Source organism: Pimephales promelas, chromosome 12 (genome assembly GCF_988280905.1).
Source record: "Pimephales promelas chromosome 12, fPimPro1.hap1.1, whole genome shotgun sequence".
Classification (NCBI taxonomy): Eukaryota; Metazoa; Chordata; class Actinopteri; order Cypriniformes; family Leuciscidae; genus Pimephales; species Pimephales promelas.
In genome coordinates, this window is record NC_142780.1 from 1,346,088 (window position 1) to 1,366,638 (window position 20,551).

The 20,551-nt window shown below is 37.3% G+C and overlaps 1 protein-coding gene across 1 annotated transcript in view; it reads right to left on the reverse strand.

The window, feature by feature from the left end:
* The window catches only part of ascc3 (activating signal cointegrator 1 complex subunit 3), a 234,103-nt gene that overhangs the window by 125,151 nt on the left and 88,401 nt on the right, over positions 1-20,551 (reverse strand). The window contains exons 11-13 of the mRNA XM_039651238.2: positions 14,287-14,451; positions 1,046-1,222; positions 881-952 (exon numbers count right to left, since the gene is read on the reverse strand). Of these exons, the coding sequence (XP_039507172.2) occupies positions 881-952; positions 1,046-1,222; positions 14,287-14,451 (414 nt within the window). The remainder of the gene's footprint in view (positions 1-880; positions 953-1,045; positions 1,223-14,286; positions 14,452-20,551) is intronic.

A 20,551-nucleotide genomic window follows, 5' to 3' on the forward strand; every position in this document is an offset into this window, starting at 1 on the left:
GGCGGCCATTTTGAAAAAAATTGCGTAAATAAGATACAAAATGTGATCTCACTTGTGTCTTAGGATAAATTTATTTTTATGGCCCCAAGATACTTCTATACCAAAGGGGACGTTTGCATCATGACTTGAAGTCAAAAGTCACTAAAGCTCCCTACTATATTGGTTGCCGCTCTTCATTTGCATATGGTTAAAAAAGGTCACCGTCGCACGAGTAGCTGGAAATCGCCAGCTCTGCATTGAAATGAATGGGATCATGTTTGCTTTGTCGCTGGCAGTGTGAACAGGGTTTAAATCTCGTCGAAATGTTTCGTTTCGAGGCATGCTTTGGTTTAGTTTCTTTTAATTTGCCAGGAAACTCAGGCATATATGGAGATTAGGCATGTGCCGGTATCAAATTTTCATGCTGCGGTTAATTGATTGAGCTTTTATCACGGTACACGGTATTATCACAATATTTTAATGAGATTATATTTTAATGCTCAAGAATGCATTGTGGGTCTCTAAAAAAACCCTCAACTTACATCACAATGTGTAATTGTGATTTTCAAAACATATGGTAACTAAACCAAATTGTTTAAAGTTTAGTGACAACATGTTACAATGTTTACATGGGACAATGACTGGTAGGTTGGTAAATTCGAATCTATTATTTTTCACGGTATTTTGAAGAGCCCGCGATAACAATATCGTGCATATTCATTACCGCGATTTATCGCATTACATGTCTAATGGAGATCTAATCAGGGTTATACTGGAACTAGAATGAGTACGATCACAATCTAAGCTCTTTTGTGTCCTTGACCCCACATTTCAGTCGTAATATACATATTAAACATTCTGCCCAATGACAAAAAGAAGAAGCCATAAACTTCAACATTACCTGGTGACCTGCTCTGATCTGCTCCAGGACCTTCTCATAGCACACCTCCTCCATGTCATGCAGCTGCTGAATCTGTGGAGAAAAAAAATAACCATTAAAGACTGAAATATCATTCAAAAAGCCATTGTATTTGGCAAAGCACGAGATTTCTTGGCTGCTGGGTACCTTATTTGTAGTCTTGATGCCAACAAAGCTCTGGCCAAGTGGAACAGGACGGAAACGACTGTCAAAGTAGAACAATCCAATGAAAGGGTTCACATGCAGGAAAGACGCCACGTCCAAGTAATTTGGCAGAGTTGCAGAGAGACCGAGAATGCGAATCATACTCTGGGTCGACTCCACCTAGAGAAACATGAAAACAAGGTTTGAGAGGGCTTTCTTTCTGAAGGGTCTCCTAGCAGCTGTGATCATACCAGCTGGCTTTCATTCACCACTGCTGGGCGAATTTGCACTGAGAAAATCCACAAATTTCAATAGGAATCGACACGATATGGTGGAAGATTTCACGTGAGTTTTTCGAGGAGCTTCGCCACAGTGCCCACAGTGGGTCGAATTTTTGAGTTTCGATATCTCAGCTCTGGAAGGGGCTAGAGCCTCCATTTTTGCACTCAGGTCTAAGTCTCATGGCCCTCTATCAGAATCCAGAGTTTTGAGAAGATTGGAGAAACTTAATTTTTCGCCCGGAAAAAAAAACCCAAAGGGGTACCACTGTCGTTTTTTTTTTTGGGTTCAATTTTTGAGTTTCGATATCTCAGTGACTTCTGTGTGAGCTGTGATTCACACACTATTGACAAACACAATTTCACACACATTTCATTATTGTGACTACACCGTGAGACTGCATAAGTGGAAATCAACCATCCGTGACATGATTCAAAACATTAAACAAGCAGCAACAAAAGCCTTAAAGACGTCCTTGATTATAATTTCACTTTTTAGCTTTAGTTAGTGAGTCATGCTGCTGTTTGAGCATCTGCAAAGTTCAATGGAAGGGACTACAACTAACGGCTGGTAGGGACTACAACAAGCTTCTTCCTGGTTTGGTGACATCACAAACCCTCAAATTTACATAAACCCCGCCCCCGGGAACACGTAAGGGGGTGAGTCCATGTTGGGCTGCTTTAGAAGAGGTTGTTTTTTACACCCTGGAAAAAGTTGCTGAAGAACTTAAAGAGATTGAATATTATTTGTTAAACTGTTGCTGTACATTATAACCTCAGCGTTTGTCTGTGCGATGAACATTTTACGGAGAACAGCTTCCAGAAGAGTGAACAACGCAGGCTATACACACAAAAGCTTCTCCTGAAAGACGGAGCCGTTCCCATTTTGTCAGGGACAATTTGTTGTTTGTGGATCACAACTTGTAAGTAAGTCTATTATTTGTAGTTGTGTTTTCTATAAACAGTTTCAATTATAAGCTTTATGTAGTTGCTATGATGTAAAGCTTTGCCTCCGCTATTCTGCTAACTAACATCATATTGATGTAGTGTTTACTGTAGCTTTTGTACGACTGTTCACCGCCACTTAGGGAAATTAAACACCATTTTGTGATTTATTACTGTTTTTATTTCCATAAATATGAATAAATGGTGGATAAGATCGTATCTATAAGAAAAAACAAACAAAACAAAAACACTAATACTCTAAAACGTCCTGTGAAATCCTTGCTTGTAAAGTCCGTGATTGAAATCCGTTCAGCACAATCCTCTTGTTCGTCAACATTGTCAGGGTCTGAATCAGCTTGAAATGGTTTGAAATTGACGCAATCATTAATATTTAGCCTACATCTGAGTAGAGCTTGTGGTTATGAAGGGGCGTGACATATCCTGGACATGTGATAAGTGCTGCCAATCACAACACACTGGGCCAGCGAACCAATCACAGTACATCAACAGGGGCTTCATCAAAAACGGTGTGTTTAACCAAACAAAATCAAGACTTAATTGGACCGCTTTAAAAAAAGAAAAAAAAAAGCAGAAACTCCTCAAGGTAGTCAACATAATTGAGTAAAAAAAAGAATTTGATGTTAGAATGTATTCAAAATACAAGTCAAATCTACAATAGTATATTAATAAAAAGAGATAAATAACACTGTTACGGCTATGATGCCAAAAACTGCAACGACAGCTGGTTCCAGGTTTCAGAACGCAGCTCTCTTTACAGGTAAAATATGTTCATATTCCAACACTTCAATTATATAATGAAGTGCAGATGAGGGAATCTGACAGCCGTCACGGTAATACTCCTTTTGACAAGTATCCCCACCGTCTCACACTGCCAGATGTGCTATTGTAAAGTTTTGAAAAATAAACACCTCAAAACTAATGACAGTCAGAGCGTCTGAGAGCGAGAGATCTGCGCTGAGGCTGACAGGGAAGATTGGTAAGGCTTTTAATATGATGCAGTGGATGTCTGTCCAGGTAATCTAGATATCACACCGCTAGTCCCCATTTATGGCTACAAAGAGTGATGAAAACACTCATGGAAATCCTTCTCGGGCTCAGCGAGAGCTCAGGTCACCTCCGCTGGAGCTGATCGCTCGTGTTATACACATATTCCACTGTTATGTTAGGGATCAACTAAAGCTGAACTGAGACAAAAGCACAGAGCAAACAGCAGTATGAAGCTAGTCACATGGAAAAACGAATAGTGTCACCCTGTTTTGAGTCAAGCTTCCCTTCCGGTAAAGTATTGAGATGGTACAGTGATCGCTTGACATTGGTTTTGACAAACGGCTTGGCACCGCATTTTACATGATGCTCTAAGAAACGCAGTAATAGATCTCAGGTCCATAAATATTTGTATAAGGTTAAATTGGTTAAATTGATTAGAAGTAACATGAACGTATCAGTTTTCACAAAAATATTAATCAGCACAACTGTTTTCAACATGTAGGGGTGTAACGGTTCACAAAATTCACGGTTTTGTTCGATACGATACAGTGGTGTCGCGGTTCGGTTCGATACGATACAGTGGTGTCGCGGTTCGGTTCGATACGATACAGTGGTGTCGCGGTTCGTTTCGATACGATACAGTGGTGTCGCGGCTCGGTTCGATACGATACAGTGGTGTCCCGGTTCGGTTCGATACGATACAGTGGTGTCGCGGTGTCGCGGTTCGGTTCGATACGATACAGTGGTGTCACGGTTCGCTTCGATACGATACAGTGGTGTCGCGGTTCGGTTCGATACGATACAGTGGTGTCGCGGTTCGGTTCGATACGATACAGTGGAGTCGCGGTTCGGTTCGATACGATACAGTGGTGTCGCGGTTCGGTTCAAAACGATACAGTGGTGTCGCGGTTCGGTTCGATACGATACAGTGGTGTCGCGGTTTGGTTCGATACGATACAGTGGTGTTGCGGTTCGGTTCGATACGATACAGTGGTGTCACGGTTCGGTTCGATACGATACAGTGGTGTCGCGGTTCGGTTCGATACGATACAGTGGAGTCGCGGTTCGGTTCGATACGATACAGTGGTGTTGCGGTTCGCTTCGATACGATACAGTGGTGTCGCGGTTCGTTTCGATACGATACAGTGGTGTCGCGGTTCGGTTCGATACGATACAGTGGTGTCGCGGTTCGATACGATACAGTGGTGTCGCGGTTCGATACGATACAGTGGTGTTGCGGTTCGCTTCGATACGATACAGTGGGGTTGCGGTTCGCTTCGATAGGATACAGTGGTGTCGCGGTTCGGTTCGATACGATACAGTGGTGTTGCGGTTCGCTTCGATAGGATACAGTGGTGTCGCGGTTCGGTTCGATACGATACAGTGGTGTCGCAGTTCGGTTCGGTACAGTGGGGTTGCGGTTCGCTTCGATACGATACAGTGGTGTTGCGGTTCGGTTCGATACGATACAGTGGTGTCGCGGCTCGGTTCGATACGATACAGTGGTGTCGCGGCTCGGTTCGATACGATACAGTGGTGTCGCGGTTCGGTTCGATACGATACAGTGGTGTCGCGGTTCGGTTCGATACGATACAGTGGTGTCGCAGTTCGGTTCGGTACAGTGGGGTTGCGGTTCGCTGCGATACGATACAGTGGTGTTGCGGTTCGGTTCGATACGATACAGTGGTGTCGCGGCTCGGTTCGATACGATACAGTGGTGTCGCGGTTCGGTTCGATACGATACAGTGGTGTCGCGGTTCGGTTCGGTACGATACAGTGGTGTCGCGGTTCGGTTCGATACGATACAGTGGTGTCACGGCTCGGTTCGGTACGATACAGTGGTGTCGCGGTATGGTTCGATACGATACAGTGGTGTCGCGGTTCGGTTCGGTACGATACAGTGGTGTCGCGGTTCGGTTCGGTACGATACAGTGGTGTCGCGGTTTGGTACGATACAGTGGTGTCGCGGTTCGGTTCGATACGATTGTGTTTTCTATTAACAGTTTCAATTATAAGCTTTATGTAGTTGCTATGATGTAAAGCTTTGTCTCCGCTAGTCTGCTAACTAACATCATATTGATGCAGTGTTTACTGTAGCTTTTGTACGACTGTTCACCGCCACTTAGGGAAATTAAAGATCATTTTGTGATTTCTTGGGCATGCTGAAAATCAGCTTTGATCGCAGGAATACATCAAATTTTTAAATATACTAAAATACAAACATTTTATTTTAAATTGTAATATTTCACAATATTAAAAAAAAAATATTTGTTTTTTTGATTAAATAAATCCAGTCTTAGTGAGCAACCCCAAAATTTTTAATTATAGTGTATATTTGCATTACTTTTATTAAAAGTGTGTCTTTTAACTTGATTTCTCATAAATGTAACTTTATATTTGCCAATTGTGACTAAATCTTGGAATCAACGTTGTCTTTATTTTCAGTAAATGTGATTTTAGTTGGTTACACTTTATTTTAAGGTGATACCAAGAACACAGGATGAGATGTTCCTATCCTTTGTGCAAGCACTCCCAAGAGTTCATGAACAGTGAGCCTCATAAATTTGGGGATCGCATCGTCAGTAGTGTACCTTTGGTTCATAGGGTGTTTCGGCCTTTCACACTACACACCCTCTCCAAAGGCGGCCAGCGACAGGGTGATCAAACCTGCACTTGCGTCCCATTCCCATCATTTACTGTTATTACTATAGTAAGTACATACAGTAACAGTACTTATAATGTGACTTATATAGTCACTATGTCACCTTAAAATAAAGTGTTACTCTTTATTTCTGATTGCTGTGGCTTTAACTCTTGTAATTGTGACTTTATGGCTCACAGTTGCAACTTTATATTCCACAGTGTGACTTCACTATTTCATAGTTTAGAAGCAATATATATGTTTTACTCTGCAGCAGAAAAATACAATACAAACGACGAGGACGAGTTACGTTAAAACTCAGTGATAGTCAACTAGTTCAAATCACTAATATGAGCAGCGCTAATACTGATGCTTGCCTTAGAAAGCACAGCTGAGGAGATGATCAACTCTTGCTCGGACACACTGAGCTACATCCACAGTTGTTGGATATCAGCACATTTCCCTGGACAGGAGCGTATAATGATGCAGGCGCAAGGTCTCACCTACATGTGTGGTCACCTGAGGACAACTAGATCCTGGATGGCCATCTGTTGTGCTTACTGAGACCTCCTCTATAGTCTGAACACGGGACACTTCATAGTGTCTGGCACACACCAACACACACGCCTGCAGCTCGCCGATGGGGGTCTCTCGTGCTTCAGGTGACATTTGAGGCGTTATGAAACACTGAAATCTGACTTTTTTTTAGAGATCTCTGCTTTAAAGAGCCTTTGGGGAAAAAAAGTGAAAGAGCAGTAATTACTCCACCCGGACCTCGCCGGCTGAAAGAGCTTCTATAAATGATCTGCAAGTGATTGGTGACGGGGTCAAAACACACAGTCTGTGTCTATTCAATGTGCAGTCGTGCGCAATAATACTAGTGCCAAGATTTAAAAACACAATCCAAAATATTATTAAACAATAGTGCCTGACTGATATATCGGCAGCCCGATATTATCGGCCGATATTAGGCATTTTCAAAACTATCGGTATCGGCAGTTATAATGGCCGATAAATGAATTTTTCGAAAATAAAATAAAAACGGACGAAACACGCTTGAACCATGTCATGAGTGTTGGAGGTGTATAGTTTGTCCACCAGAGGGCGCTCTACACCGTCTCTGTTGGCAACACTCGTTGAGTTGGTCACGATACATACATTGCTTGAATAACAATTAAAAGATCATCCCCATCTGTTCTCTAAACTCAAATAAGCAGGACAACATTTGTGACTATCATGTCCAGTTTTGCTGCCGTTAAATAAGCCGAGAGTGAATTAGCGGAATTAGCTAGTAATAGTTACGTTACGTTGCTACAGTGTAGTCGACTGACTGTCCTTTTAACTTTTGACAATGTGACTGAAGTATTTCTGTAATATAGCAATGAGACGCATCATCTCTCCTCGGCCTGTTATATAGAAAATATATGTTTTAAAATTTGCAGTATGACGTTATCCATTGCTAAATTACGGCTCATCATAGACTAGCTAGCCATAAAGCTAGCTATCATCAGTCTGTTCTGTTGGGACAATAAAAGAAACAAGTTTCTTTTTAAAATGCATTATCATATTATTTTAGTTAAAACTCATAAATAACTACAAATAACTAATGTTAGGGGAATCTGTTAATGTTTTGTTGCGCGTTTCTGAAATAAAAAAAAATAAATAAATAAAAATATCGGCCGATATATCAGAATATCGGATTTTAAAACCAAAAAATATTTGTATCGGTCTTCAAAATCATTTATCGGTCATGCTCTAATAAAGAATATAGATAAATATATCAAAGTTGTTTACAAATTATACACCGAGACGAGTAGTCGACAGTTTGGAAAAATTAAGATAAAAAATGTCTTATGGTCACTTATGTTATTACATTTGCAAATAACGTTTCTATTGAAATACATTTCCTGAGATCAAAGCTGAATTCTCAGCATCATTACCCCAGTCTATTTTTAAATGTTAAAAATTAACATTAACAAAGATTAATAAATCCTGTAGAACTGAAGTTAATTATTAGTTCATGTTAACTACTGAACCTTATTGTGAAGTGTTACCAACAATCCTGAAGCAAAACCACCTCAACACACACAATTATATATTTAACTTTATGAATCTAATACAACAATCCTCATCCATAATACAGTCAATGAGGAGAGCTAGGACAGACCGCTCACATCTAACTCAGCTCAAGTATGGCCGTACTCGCCTGTGAGGAGAGATATGAAATCATAATTTAACCATCCCATAATCAATTCTGGTTCCCAAGGGTGTGCGAGCGCGCTATCTTTAGACCGCTCTGAGGATGACAGCCCGGCTAAAAGAAGCAACACAATCCTCGAAAAGTTTGTGATGTAGAAAAGCTTAGCATTTGACAATGTCTGAACAAAAAATGGCAAAAACATGCATTGCAGTACAGACGCTAAAAGATTCAGCAACCATAATACATCACGCCTGTTTTTGTTTTTCCTCCTGACGGGAGAAATAAGGCAAGAAGCCGTGTTTCCCTTCTCCTCCAGCATCTTTTATTAATGATCCCCTCATTTCGCCACTTCCACAGGCCGCGATCTTGCTTACTGTGCAGAGATCAATAATTCAAAGTCTCCTAAAGACAGGAATACCTTCAAATTGTGTTGACTTTTGGCTCAACCACTGCACACACACACACACACACACACACACACACACACACACACACACACACTAATTAAAATAAGAGACACGGGGAAACATTTCAGAAATGCTTTGATTTTGTGCCATTACTATACTTTGTTTCTGTAAACAAAAGACACTATTGTCCAGCTCACTATTTTATATGACTAACACATAATTCCCATTGTTGTGTTAGTCATATGAATAATACATGTTTTGTGATACATGTTTTACATTGAATCTTAAATTTATCTCAATTTCTGGGGATCAAATGAGTAATTATACACACACACACACACACACACACACACACACACATCACAGTATAATTGAAGTATATATGAAGAGTTCAGATGCAAAAGCCTCTAAATGCCATTTGAAATTTTCTTCTTTAATGATGATTTTTATCAAACTTGTATATTTAACTTCAGTAATTTCACTTAAATAACAATTAATAGGTAATTATCATTGCCATTTAAGTGAAATTACTGAACTTAAATACACAAGTTTGATAAAAATCATCATTAAAGAAGAAAATTTCAAATGGCATTTAGAGGCTTTTGCATCTGAACTCTTCATATATATATATATATATATATATATATATATTTATATATATATATATATTACATTTAATAGGCATAAATCTATTATAACAACTCTCAATTTAAGTGAACTTAAAATAATGTTCAATAAATTAATTATAATAAATATAGCGAGTGATCCATATACCGTTTATTGTGCTGAATATTAGACGCCCCTGATTATACGATGAAATTATTATTTGACACTTGCGTTTCGGATCGTTAAAATAGGGAAAATAATGAAGGACAGGATGTGGGAGAGTGTGTTTTGTCAAATAAAATAAAATAAAAAATAAAATGATATAATTATCAGATCACACCATCAGATCACCTTCACCTATTTGTTCATCTGACTGTTATTATTCATGTATAACAGCCAAACAACATCTGAAGTGAATGATTTAAGGGTCAAGAGCCCAACTAAAACACACACTGATCTCCATAATGGTGACTTAATTTACAGTTTTCTCCTTCGGTGATTCTGCTTTATTATCATCAGGTGTGTTCAACGATGGCAATTAAAAAAAGAGTTCTTAATTCATCTTTGACGTCAATCTTTTGTTTAGAATAATGTGTAAATTTTACTCATTTTAAATGGTTAACTTTTAAGTAATTAATTTGGTTAATTATTACACAATTGTAATTTGTTAAAGGGGACATATCATGCAAAATCCACCTTTTTAGCCCTTAAATGCATTTTGTTGTATATTTGGAGTGTTTATAAGTACAAACAAGATGAAATTATTCTCTTCAGGTGATTCGTTTATATCTTTATATTCTGTTTTGGTCATATTTTTCAACCTGTTCAGATTTGTCTGTTCTCTATGACGTTTTTTGAGCAAGTGCGTCACCGTATTTGCAGCGGAACTGACAGATAAGGACATTGACTACCGGCCCAACAGTTCCAGCAATCCGCCATTATTATTTCTCGCTCCGATTTTGTAGTCCGAGCTCAATGATGCAGAAGTTACGAGAGGGCAAGTCAAAATGTTCGTTTGTTGGATGTACGTTAGTGAACTGAAGCACTTCAAGGATTCCCACTTCAACAACCTCCGCCAGTATAAAGAAGGGTTTGCCGATCGACTTCGTCTGAATGAGGGGTAAATTCCTTCTATCTTTGGCGACGACGAACAGAGCATTACCATAAGCTGTAAATATCGTTAATAAAAATAAAGTACTTTACTTTCTTAAAACACATGGTGGTCATGGTTTAGCAGTTTTGAAGTAACGTTACACGTCTGCAGTATTATTGTTTCATCAATGGTCATTTAGCTGCTTTTCTGAAGCTTTTCTAAACGTATCATATTATCAATACAGATTTTTTGTGGCAAGATTAGACCGTAGTCATTTATCTTGTCAGTGTGCTTGTTTTAACAAGAGAAATAGTCGACTTTCACTAATAACACAAAACAGTTAACTCACACACCAATACATCCATATGATGAAGAGGTTGTTCTGCAGGTTCGTCGTCGTCTTTATCGACTCGCTCGCTCTGGCTGGAATATGTAAGGCTTGACGGACAAGTCTTCTGTTGTTGATATTTTATTAACGTGTGAATAAAAATGTTCTTTGAAGGTATCGTATATAATCGAATATCTCTAATCAAACTACAATAATGGCCGAACGTGGGGAGTTGAACCGACCGTGAACTCATGGACCTGGAGAGCGGGCGGGGTGTGACGCATCTCCTTTTTATTTAAAGGGGCCGCTTTAAAACGGGTCGCTCACAGACGCACATCAGAAAAGGGGCTCGTGGAGCTTTAATAATGAGGAATTCAGACCCAAGCATTGCAGTAATGCTTTATATAGACCACAACGGTATGATTTATATGTAAAAATGAATGATTTAAACGCATATGTACCCTTTAAATTGAATTAATAATATTGATTTTAATCGGTTGCCTCAATTTTATTGATTAGATTTAACATATTCAGTCGTATTCATTTTTACAGTGGGGCTTTTTATCAGATCGGTCGATTATCAAAATAACCGTTAGTTATTTATAACCAATCTTTTCAGAGTGTTATCAATAGAAACTTGTGTGTATTAGCAAACACTTTCAAATCAGGGGTTGTGAGTGACAGCTAGTTTGTGAGCAAGAAACTAAAAACCTTATTCCATTTCAGTTGATTTGTACAGATATGCTAATCTCTCCCGCTAACTCTACCTGATGTGTCAGTATGACATTCAGCAAAGTAATAGCTTGTTATCTTTTAGCTTTTAAAATTGAAATTAAGTGCAAAGATTTCATTCCTCAAAGCCAAAGAAACTAGATGTGACATTGGAAATCTAGTGGCGGGTGTGATCTCGCAGGATAATCAGCTCAGTTTGGCTTTGAGAAGAGCACACATAGCCTCGCTGAACCGGGATCAGTTAGCACTTCAAACGACTCGAGCGCGGACACAGTAAACAGCAGTCTCGTTTGATGTCATTTCCTTTCACTTACGGCTACTGAACGCCTCTCTCAGCTCCTGGCCTCGGCTAACGAAGAAATGTGCGGCGTGAAGGAGAAGGCTGCGTTTGCTGACGCGGCGCCCTGTGAAAGTCTCTCGAAGGGCAATATTACCGCGGTAGTTTAGCTGTGTCGTTCGGCACCGAGTAGACGTGAGCTTTGCTTGAGCTTATTTCTGTAAATTCCCGCGTGTGATTGACACCTGACGGCGACTCGTCAGAATGAACATGGATATGGGACGACGCGAAAAGTGGGCTGTCGTCTCCCCGCCTGTCAGGATTTGCATAATCACACTAATATCCCAAATGGCCAGAGCGACTCTAGTAAGAGTGGCTGTCAATCATCATCAGAGGGGTTCTATCAATCACACACACACACACACACACATCCACTGGAGGAGGAAATTACCTAGGTATGGGTGAACCAACAAACTACTGGGATATTATTGGATATTATATCAGGTGATTAATTCTAAAGCACTAGCGGAAAAGACAGAGCTACTTTTTGTCTTTTTGAAGAGAAATGTTCATGTTGCTTTAATGTTGTCAAACTTGATTGGACATTTGCAAACCTTTTTTTTTTACTTGCTTCTTGTGCACACACAACAACACACACTTCTGGAGCTATTAAAGTCCACACTTAACTTCATGCTGCTATAATAATAACCAATGTGGCAGTGTTGTAGTACTCGAGACCATATTTTAATGGTCTTAGTCTTGTCATGGACTCGTGTCCATTTGGACTCGGAATTGACTCGTACTCGAACATTTTTTTTTTTAGGACTCAGACTTATTCCCGAGTCCACTCGAGTTCAATTAAAAATATTTTTCATGATTATTAATGTATGTGAATAAAATATTTCTTTAAATTGATTGACACGCCCAGTGATTGGTGATTTTCTAGTGCGCAACTGCGCATGACACATTGTAATAAAATTACTTTTAACACCACCTACTATGTGGCCGTTTTACCCTAAACTGATCATATTTTTTAAACTCTAAGTAAATTCAGTAAAAAAAAAAGGATTTCTCTAAGTAAATAAAAGTAAATTAGGTAATCAACCGTCACTGGTCTCGGACTCGACTCGGACTCGACCGTCTCTGGTCTCGGACTCGACTCGACTCTCTATGATCTCGGTCTTGACTCGGACTCGACTCTTTCTGGTCTAGGTCTTGACTCGGACTCGACTCTCTCTGGTCTCGGACTCGACTCTTTCTGGTCTCGGTGTCGACTCGGACTCGAGTGAGGTGGTCTCGACTACAACACTGCAATGTGGAGATATTAAAAGAGGAAGCACGTGGAACTCTCACCATAGACCTTTATATTCAACATTTACAATATTGACAATAAACAAAGAGCAAATTTCTATTACTATAATAAGCCACATATAATTGAATATTAATACAAAGATGTAAATATAAGAATCTGTTCAATTTTATTCTTTTGTCAAACTCTTGTTCATTTTTCACTTGGTAAATATGGTCAAATGTGCTTGATGTGAGAGTCCATACGTCATTATCTTGAGAGACTAGCCTTTAAAGTGGGAGAATTACATGGATCGCCCGTGGACAGTTACAAGTCCAGTTCATTTTCTCAAGCTATTTTTAGCTTAGTCAGGAAAAGTTTTTAAATGATTTTGAAAGAAGTTTCTTCAGCTCACCAAATCTGCGTTTATTTGATCGAAATACAGGAAAATCTGTAATATTGTTCAATATTAAAGGGGTGGTAAAGTATGATGTCTCTTTTCTAACTTTAGTTTGTGTGAAATGTTGCTGTTTGAGCATAAACCACATTATCAAAGTTACAACACTCAAAGTTGAAAGCAAAGGAAGATATTTGTTTTTAAAGAAAAGGACTACAACAAACGGCTAGTAGGGACTACATGAGCTTCCTCCCGGGTTCCTAAAATGTGCATAAGCCCCGCCCCTGAGAAGAGGAAGAGTGGTTGTATAAGAGTACATTTGTGAGTCAGCTCAAACTTTAGCATCCATCTTTTCACATGCAATAGAAAGTCACTCGGTGTGCATCTCACTACAGTTCCTTTATGAGCGATTTATACGTAGATTACATGACAGAATATCCTAATTGAGGATAGTTAACCCCACATCAGCAACATAAATTCATCAACTAAACATTCAGAGACATGTTGTCACTTCTTGAGTCTCTCCATCTTTGACTGACTCCATTTTAACATTAAAGGGAGAGCAGTTTGTGTCATTTTAGTGTGTCTGACTGCGTGAGGAAATCACAGCTGCAAACACACAGAGCTCTTGAAACCCCGCCCCCTGGCAGCAGCTCATTTGCATTTAAAGGGCCAGACACAAAACGGTGCGTTTTTGCAAACCCTAAAAAAAGTGACTTTAACATGCTGTATAAAAATATCTGTGGGGTATTTTGTGCTAAAACTTCACACACACACACACACACTGGGGACATCAGAGATTTATTTTACATCTTGTGAAAATTGCATTTTACCACCGCTTTAATATAATTTTAAAATAACTTTTTTTATATATATATTCAGCATCTAAAAGAAGCTTTAATCTTCTAAGAATGTAGTGTATCGTATCAACAAAATGAATAGATACAAATATTTGAATAATTTACTCGTGATTGTTTTTTCCTCAAATCATCCCACGTGGAGTGCTATACAGTATATAAATGTGTGTGTGTGTGTGTGTGTTACCTGGCGCAGTGTGCGGGCCACCAGGCTCTCCAGGACGGGCCCTCTGTCCTCATGAAGAAGATGAACTTCGTCCAGGATGAGCAGCCGCACGATCTGAGACAGAGCCACGTCTCCCACACTCTTCCTCGTCACCACATCCCACTTCTCTGGAGTCGTCACCAGCATCTAGCACACAAAACACTCATTAGCAGGGCTTTTCCCAAGTCACCTTTATTTATAAAGCACTTTTTACAATACACACTGATTCAATATATATATATATATATATATATATATATATATATATATATAATTATTATAATGATGAACGATTAATTTAACGGATGGCTAGTCGACTATTAAAAGACACGAACACGCTCTCGCTGGCACATGGATAATTGTGTCAGAAAGTTATAAGATTTCGACCATATTCCTGTGACTAACATTCATCTAATGATAATAAATATGTGTTTTTACACTAGTATCTAGTTCTCCTCTCTCTTTGTTTTGCATTAACTATACCTTTACAAATGACTGGTGGAAACTGGGTCTGTGTGCAGCTAAAAATGTCCTTTATATCTCTCGAGAGAATTAGCAGTGGTTTGTTTTTAAAAAGTAAATGAGAGGCCAAGGTATAGCAATATCTTTCCATGAACAGAACAGGCCTGAAGGAGACTGGCACTGAACTGAATCTCCTCAGGGTCAAGAAGTCAATGGACACTTGCTGAATTATGATGTGTAGACATTTCATTCAACTGATGTTTCAGACAAAATCTGGCCAGTCAGAATGTTTTTCCCAACCCAAAAACACTTCCAAAAGAAGCTATATATATTTCTTCTATAAAAAAGCTATATAAAAAAAACTTTTCCCGTTATTTCGTTAGTAATATCTCTCGTTAGACATAATATCTAGTCAAAATGACATATCTTATCAAAACAACATAATATCTTGTTATAACGACATGATATCTCGTCAAAACGACATATCTCATCAAAACAACATAATATCTCCTTATAACGACATAATATCTCGTCAAAACAACATATCTCATCAAAACAACATAATATATTGTTATAACGACATAATATCTCGTCAAAGCGACATATCTCATCAAAACAACATAATATCTCCTTATAACGACATAATATCTCGTCAAAACGACATATCTCATCAAAACAACATAATATCTCCTTATAACGACATAATATCTCGTCAAAACAACATATCTCATCAAAACAACATAATATATTGTTATAACGGCATAATATCTCGTCAAAACGACATATATCATCAAAACAACATAATATCTCGTTATAACGACATAATATCTCATCAAAAAGACATATCTCATCAAAACAACATAATATCTTGTTATAACGACATGATATCTCGTCAAAACGACATATCTCATCAAAACAACATAATATCTTGTTATAACGACATGATATCTCGTCAAAACGACATATCTCATCAAAACAACATAATATCTCCTTATAACGACATAATATCTCGTCAAAACAACATATCTCATCAAAACAACATAATATCTTGTTATAACGACATGATATCTCGTCAAAACGACATATCTCATCAAAACAACATAATATATTGTTATAACGACATAATATCTCGTCAAAACGACATATCTCATCAAAACAACATAATATCTTGTTATAACGACATAATATCTCGTCAAAACGACATATCTCATCAAAACAACATAATATCTTGTTATAACGACATAATATCTCGTCAAAACGACATATCTCATCAAAACAACATAATATCTTGTTATAACGACATGATATCTCGTCAAAACGACATATCTCATCAAAACAACATAATATCTCGTTATAACGACATAATATCTCGTCAAAACGACATATCTCATCAAAACAACATAATATCTCCTTATAACGACATAATATCTCGTCAAAACGACATATCTCATCAAAACAACATAATATATTGTTATAACGACATGATATCTCGTCAAAACGACATATCTCATCAAAACAACATAATATCTCCTTATAACGACATAATATCTCGTCAAAACGACATATCTCATCAAAACAACATAATATCTTGTTATAACGACATGATATCTCGTCAAAACGACATATCTCATCAAAACAACATAATATCTCGTTATAACGACATAATATCTCGTCAAAACGACATATCTCATCAAAACAACATAATATCTCCTTATAACGACATAATATCTCGTCAAAACGACATATCTCATCAAAACAACATAATATCTCCTTATAACGACATAATATCTCGTCAAAACGACATATCTCATCAAAACAACATAATATATTGTTATAACGACATAATATCTCGTCAAAGCGACATATCTCATCAAAACAACATAATATCTCCTTATAACGACATAATATCTCGTCAAAACGACATATCTCATCAAAACAACATAATATCTCCTTATAACGACATAATATCTCGTCAAAACGACATATCTCATCAAAACAACATAATATATTGTTATAACGACATAATATCTCGTCAAAGCGACATATCTCATCAAAACAACATAATATCTCCTTATAACGACATGATATCTCGTCAAAGCGACATATCTCATCAAAACAACATAATATCTCCTTATAACGACATAATATCTCGTCAAAACGACATATCTCATCAAAACAACATAATATCTTGTTATAACGGCATAATATCTCGTCAAAACGACATATCTCATCAAAACAACATAATATCTCCTTATAACGACATAATATCTCGTCAAAACGACATATCTCATCAAAACAACATAATATCTCCTTATAACGACATAATATCTCGTCAAAACGACATATCTCATCAAAACAACATAATATATTGTTATAACGACATAATATCTCGTCAAAGCGACATATCTCATCAAAACAACATAATATCTCCTTATAACGACATAATATCTCGTCAAAACGACATATCTCATCAAAACAACATAATATCTCCTTATAACGACATAATATCTCGTCAAAACAACATATCTCATCAAAACAACATAATATATTGTTATAACGGCATAATATCTCGTCAAAACGACATATCTCATCAAAACAACATAATATCTCCTTATAACGACATAATATCTCGTCAAAACGACATATCTCATCAAAACAACATAATATCTCCTTATAACGACATAATATCTCGTCAAAACGACATATCTCATCAAAACAACATAATATCTCCTTATAACGACATAATATCTCGTCAAAACGACATATCTCATCAAAACAACATAATATCTCCTTATAACGACATAATATCTCGTCAAAACGACATATCTCATCAAAACAACATAATATATTGTTATAACGACATAATATCTCGTCAAAGCGACATATCTCATCAAAACAACATAATATCTCCTTATAACGACATAATATCTCGTCAAAACGACATATCTCATCAAAACAACATAATATCTCCTTATAACGACATAATATCTCGTCAAAACAACATATCTCATCAAAACAACATAATATATTGTTATAACGGCATAATATCTCGTCAAAACGACATATCTCATCAAAACAACATAATATCTCCTTATAACGACATAATATCTCGTCAAAACGACATATCTCATCAAAACAACATAATATCTCGTTATAACGACATGATATCTCGTCAAAACGACATATCTCATCAAAACAACATAATATCTCCTTATAACGACATAATATCTCGTCAAAACGACATATCTCATCAAAACAACATAATATCTCCTTATAACGACATAATATCTCGTCAAAACGACATATCTCATCAAAACAACATAATATATTGTTATAACGACATAATATCTCGTCAAAGCGACATATCTCATCAAAACAACATAATATCTCCTTATAACGACATAATATCTCGTCAAAACGACATATCTCATCAAAACAACATAATATCTCCTTATAACGACATAATATCTCATCAAAACAACATAATATCTTGTTATAACGACATGATATCTCGTCAAAACGACATATCTCATCAAAACAACATAATATCTTGTTATAACGACATAATATCTCGTCAAAACGACATATCTCATCAAAACAACATAATATCTTGTTATAACGACATGATATCTCGTCAAAACGACATATCTCATCAAAACAACATAATATCTCGTTATAACGACATAATATCTCATCAAAAAGACATATCTCATCAAAACAACATAATATCTTGTTATAACGACATAATATCTCGTCAAAACGACATATCTCATCAAAACAACATAATATCTCGTTATAACGACATGATATCTCGTCAAAACGACATATCTCATCAAAACAACATAATATCTCGTTATAACGACATAATATCTCATCAAAAAGACATCTCATCAAAACAACATATCTCGTTATAACGACATAATATCTCGTCAAAATGACATATCTCATCAAAACAACATAATATCTCGTTATAACAACATAATATTTCGTAAAAACGACATATCTCATCAAAACAACATAATATCTTGTTATAACGACATAATATCTCGTCAAAACGACATATCTCATCAAAACAACATAATATCCTGTTATAACGACATAATATCTAGTCAAAACAACATATCTCGTTATAACGACATCTCGTTATAACTGCATAATATCTCGTTATTTCGACATAAATCGTCAAGAATTTGAGAAAGTATTTTAGGCTGATTGTTTGTCTTTTCTGTTACAAATCACATAAAAGCAAACGCATTACTTTTTCACAAACCATTTACTTTATTTGATTACCAGTTCTGAAGCCCTTAGTCAAAAAGTCCAAAAGTATTAGATATGACTGACAGAGATCGTAAACTAATGAAGACGGAGAATGTGAGTGAGCACTGTGTGATTACTGATCAGGCAAAATAAAAGTCTGCAACACCATCAAAATAAAAGTCCCGCTTCCAACACATCGGCCAATCAGAAAAACTTATCGGCCGATGCCGATATCGTAAAAATACCAAATATCAGCCGATATATCGGTCGATGACTAATTTCAACGTTCACACAGTCAGTGTTTGGTCAACCGCATTGGCATGACTTTTAAAATGCAATCTACATACAGCAGGACACAATAATGACTATAATGAGCAACGTCACTACAATCAATGTACAGCACAGTCAATCAACCATTAAGTTACAGATTACTAAACAACAAGAGAAAGGAAAAGAGAAATGGGCAACTATCAACCCGAGTGGAAATGCTTTTCAGGGTTTAGATGCCATTACATCTTCAACAGTCTGACAGAAATCAGAAAACAGAAAGCAATCTGGAACGAACAGGGATGTACGGACGCATCAGGTCAAGTGTACAGCAAGGTGCAATTCTGCATGTTTTGAACAAAACAATGTGTTGAGCCTCGGGCGGAGACGTGTGATGAGGCAGAGGTGCTCTGGGAAAACGGGCTGTTTTTAGTTTGGCTCTGATGTGGCCTCTGAAAAGAGAAACAAATCAAATCTGACGCTCAGATTCTTGATGCTTTCGCAGGGATAGGGACGAATTCTGTTGATGTCAATGCAAATGTCTCTAAGTGCTAAAATCTCTGTTTTATCAGCATTGCTACAATTATAGCTGATTATTTTAAATGCTGCATGCAAGATGTGAGTGAACAAAACTGAAGGATTTCAGTCTCTAAAAGGATGGGGGGAAATCTATCCACATATGAATCGCAAATCTACCTTCCGCCGATTGGAATCGATTGCTGATGCTGATGCTGTCGACCCGGAGAGTTTAGAGATCGCAACAGAGGAAGCTTTATGAATGAAGCTTATACGTGACAGCAGCAGTTCACATCAATATCTTAACACATTTAAAATAACCTTAAATGATGTTTAGAGGTTGAGAGGTCTCCTATTCAGAGAATAATTATGTCCTGTCCTGTGTCCTGAGTTTTTGCACTTCAGTTAATGTGTAGAAGATAATGATTACAGAATTAACCCTCTGATGCTCCTCGGTCACCAAATAATTTTCTTTTTTGAATTATTAAAAATCACAGCTTCATCGGAAGGTTATGATACTTGGTGACATTTTTTGGCATTTGGTATGTGAATACAAAAAAAAATTGAGGGCATGATCCAAGCATGCTAAGTGGTCGTAAAAAAAAAATAGTCACACTCGTGGTCTTCGGTCAGAAATGACCGACCCATAGGAAATGAATGGGAAATTTACAAAAAAAACTAAAATTCTCTAAATTTTAGTTTGTAAAAACTACAAATCGGCCAGGGTTCTTGAAAGAAGTATACC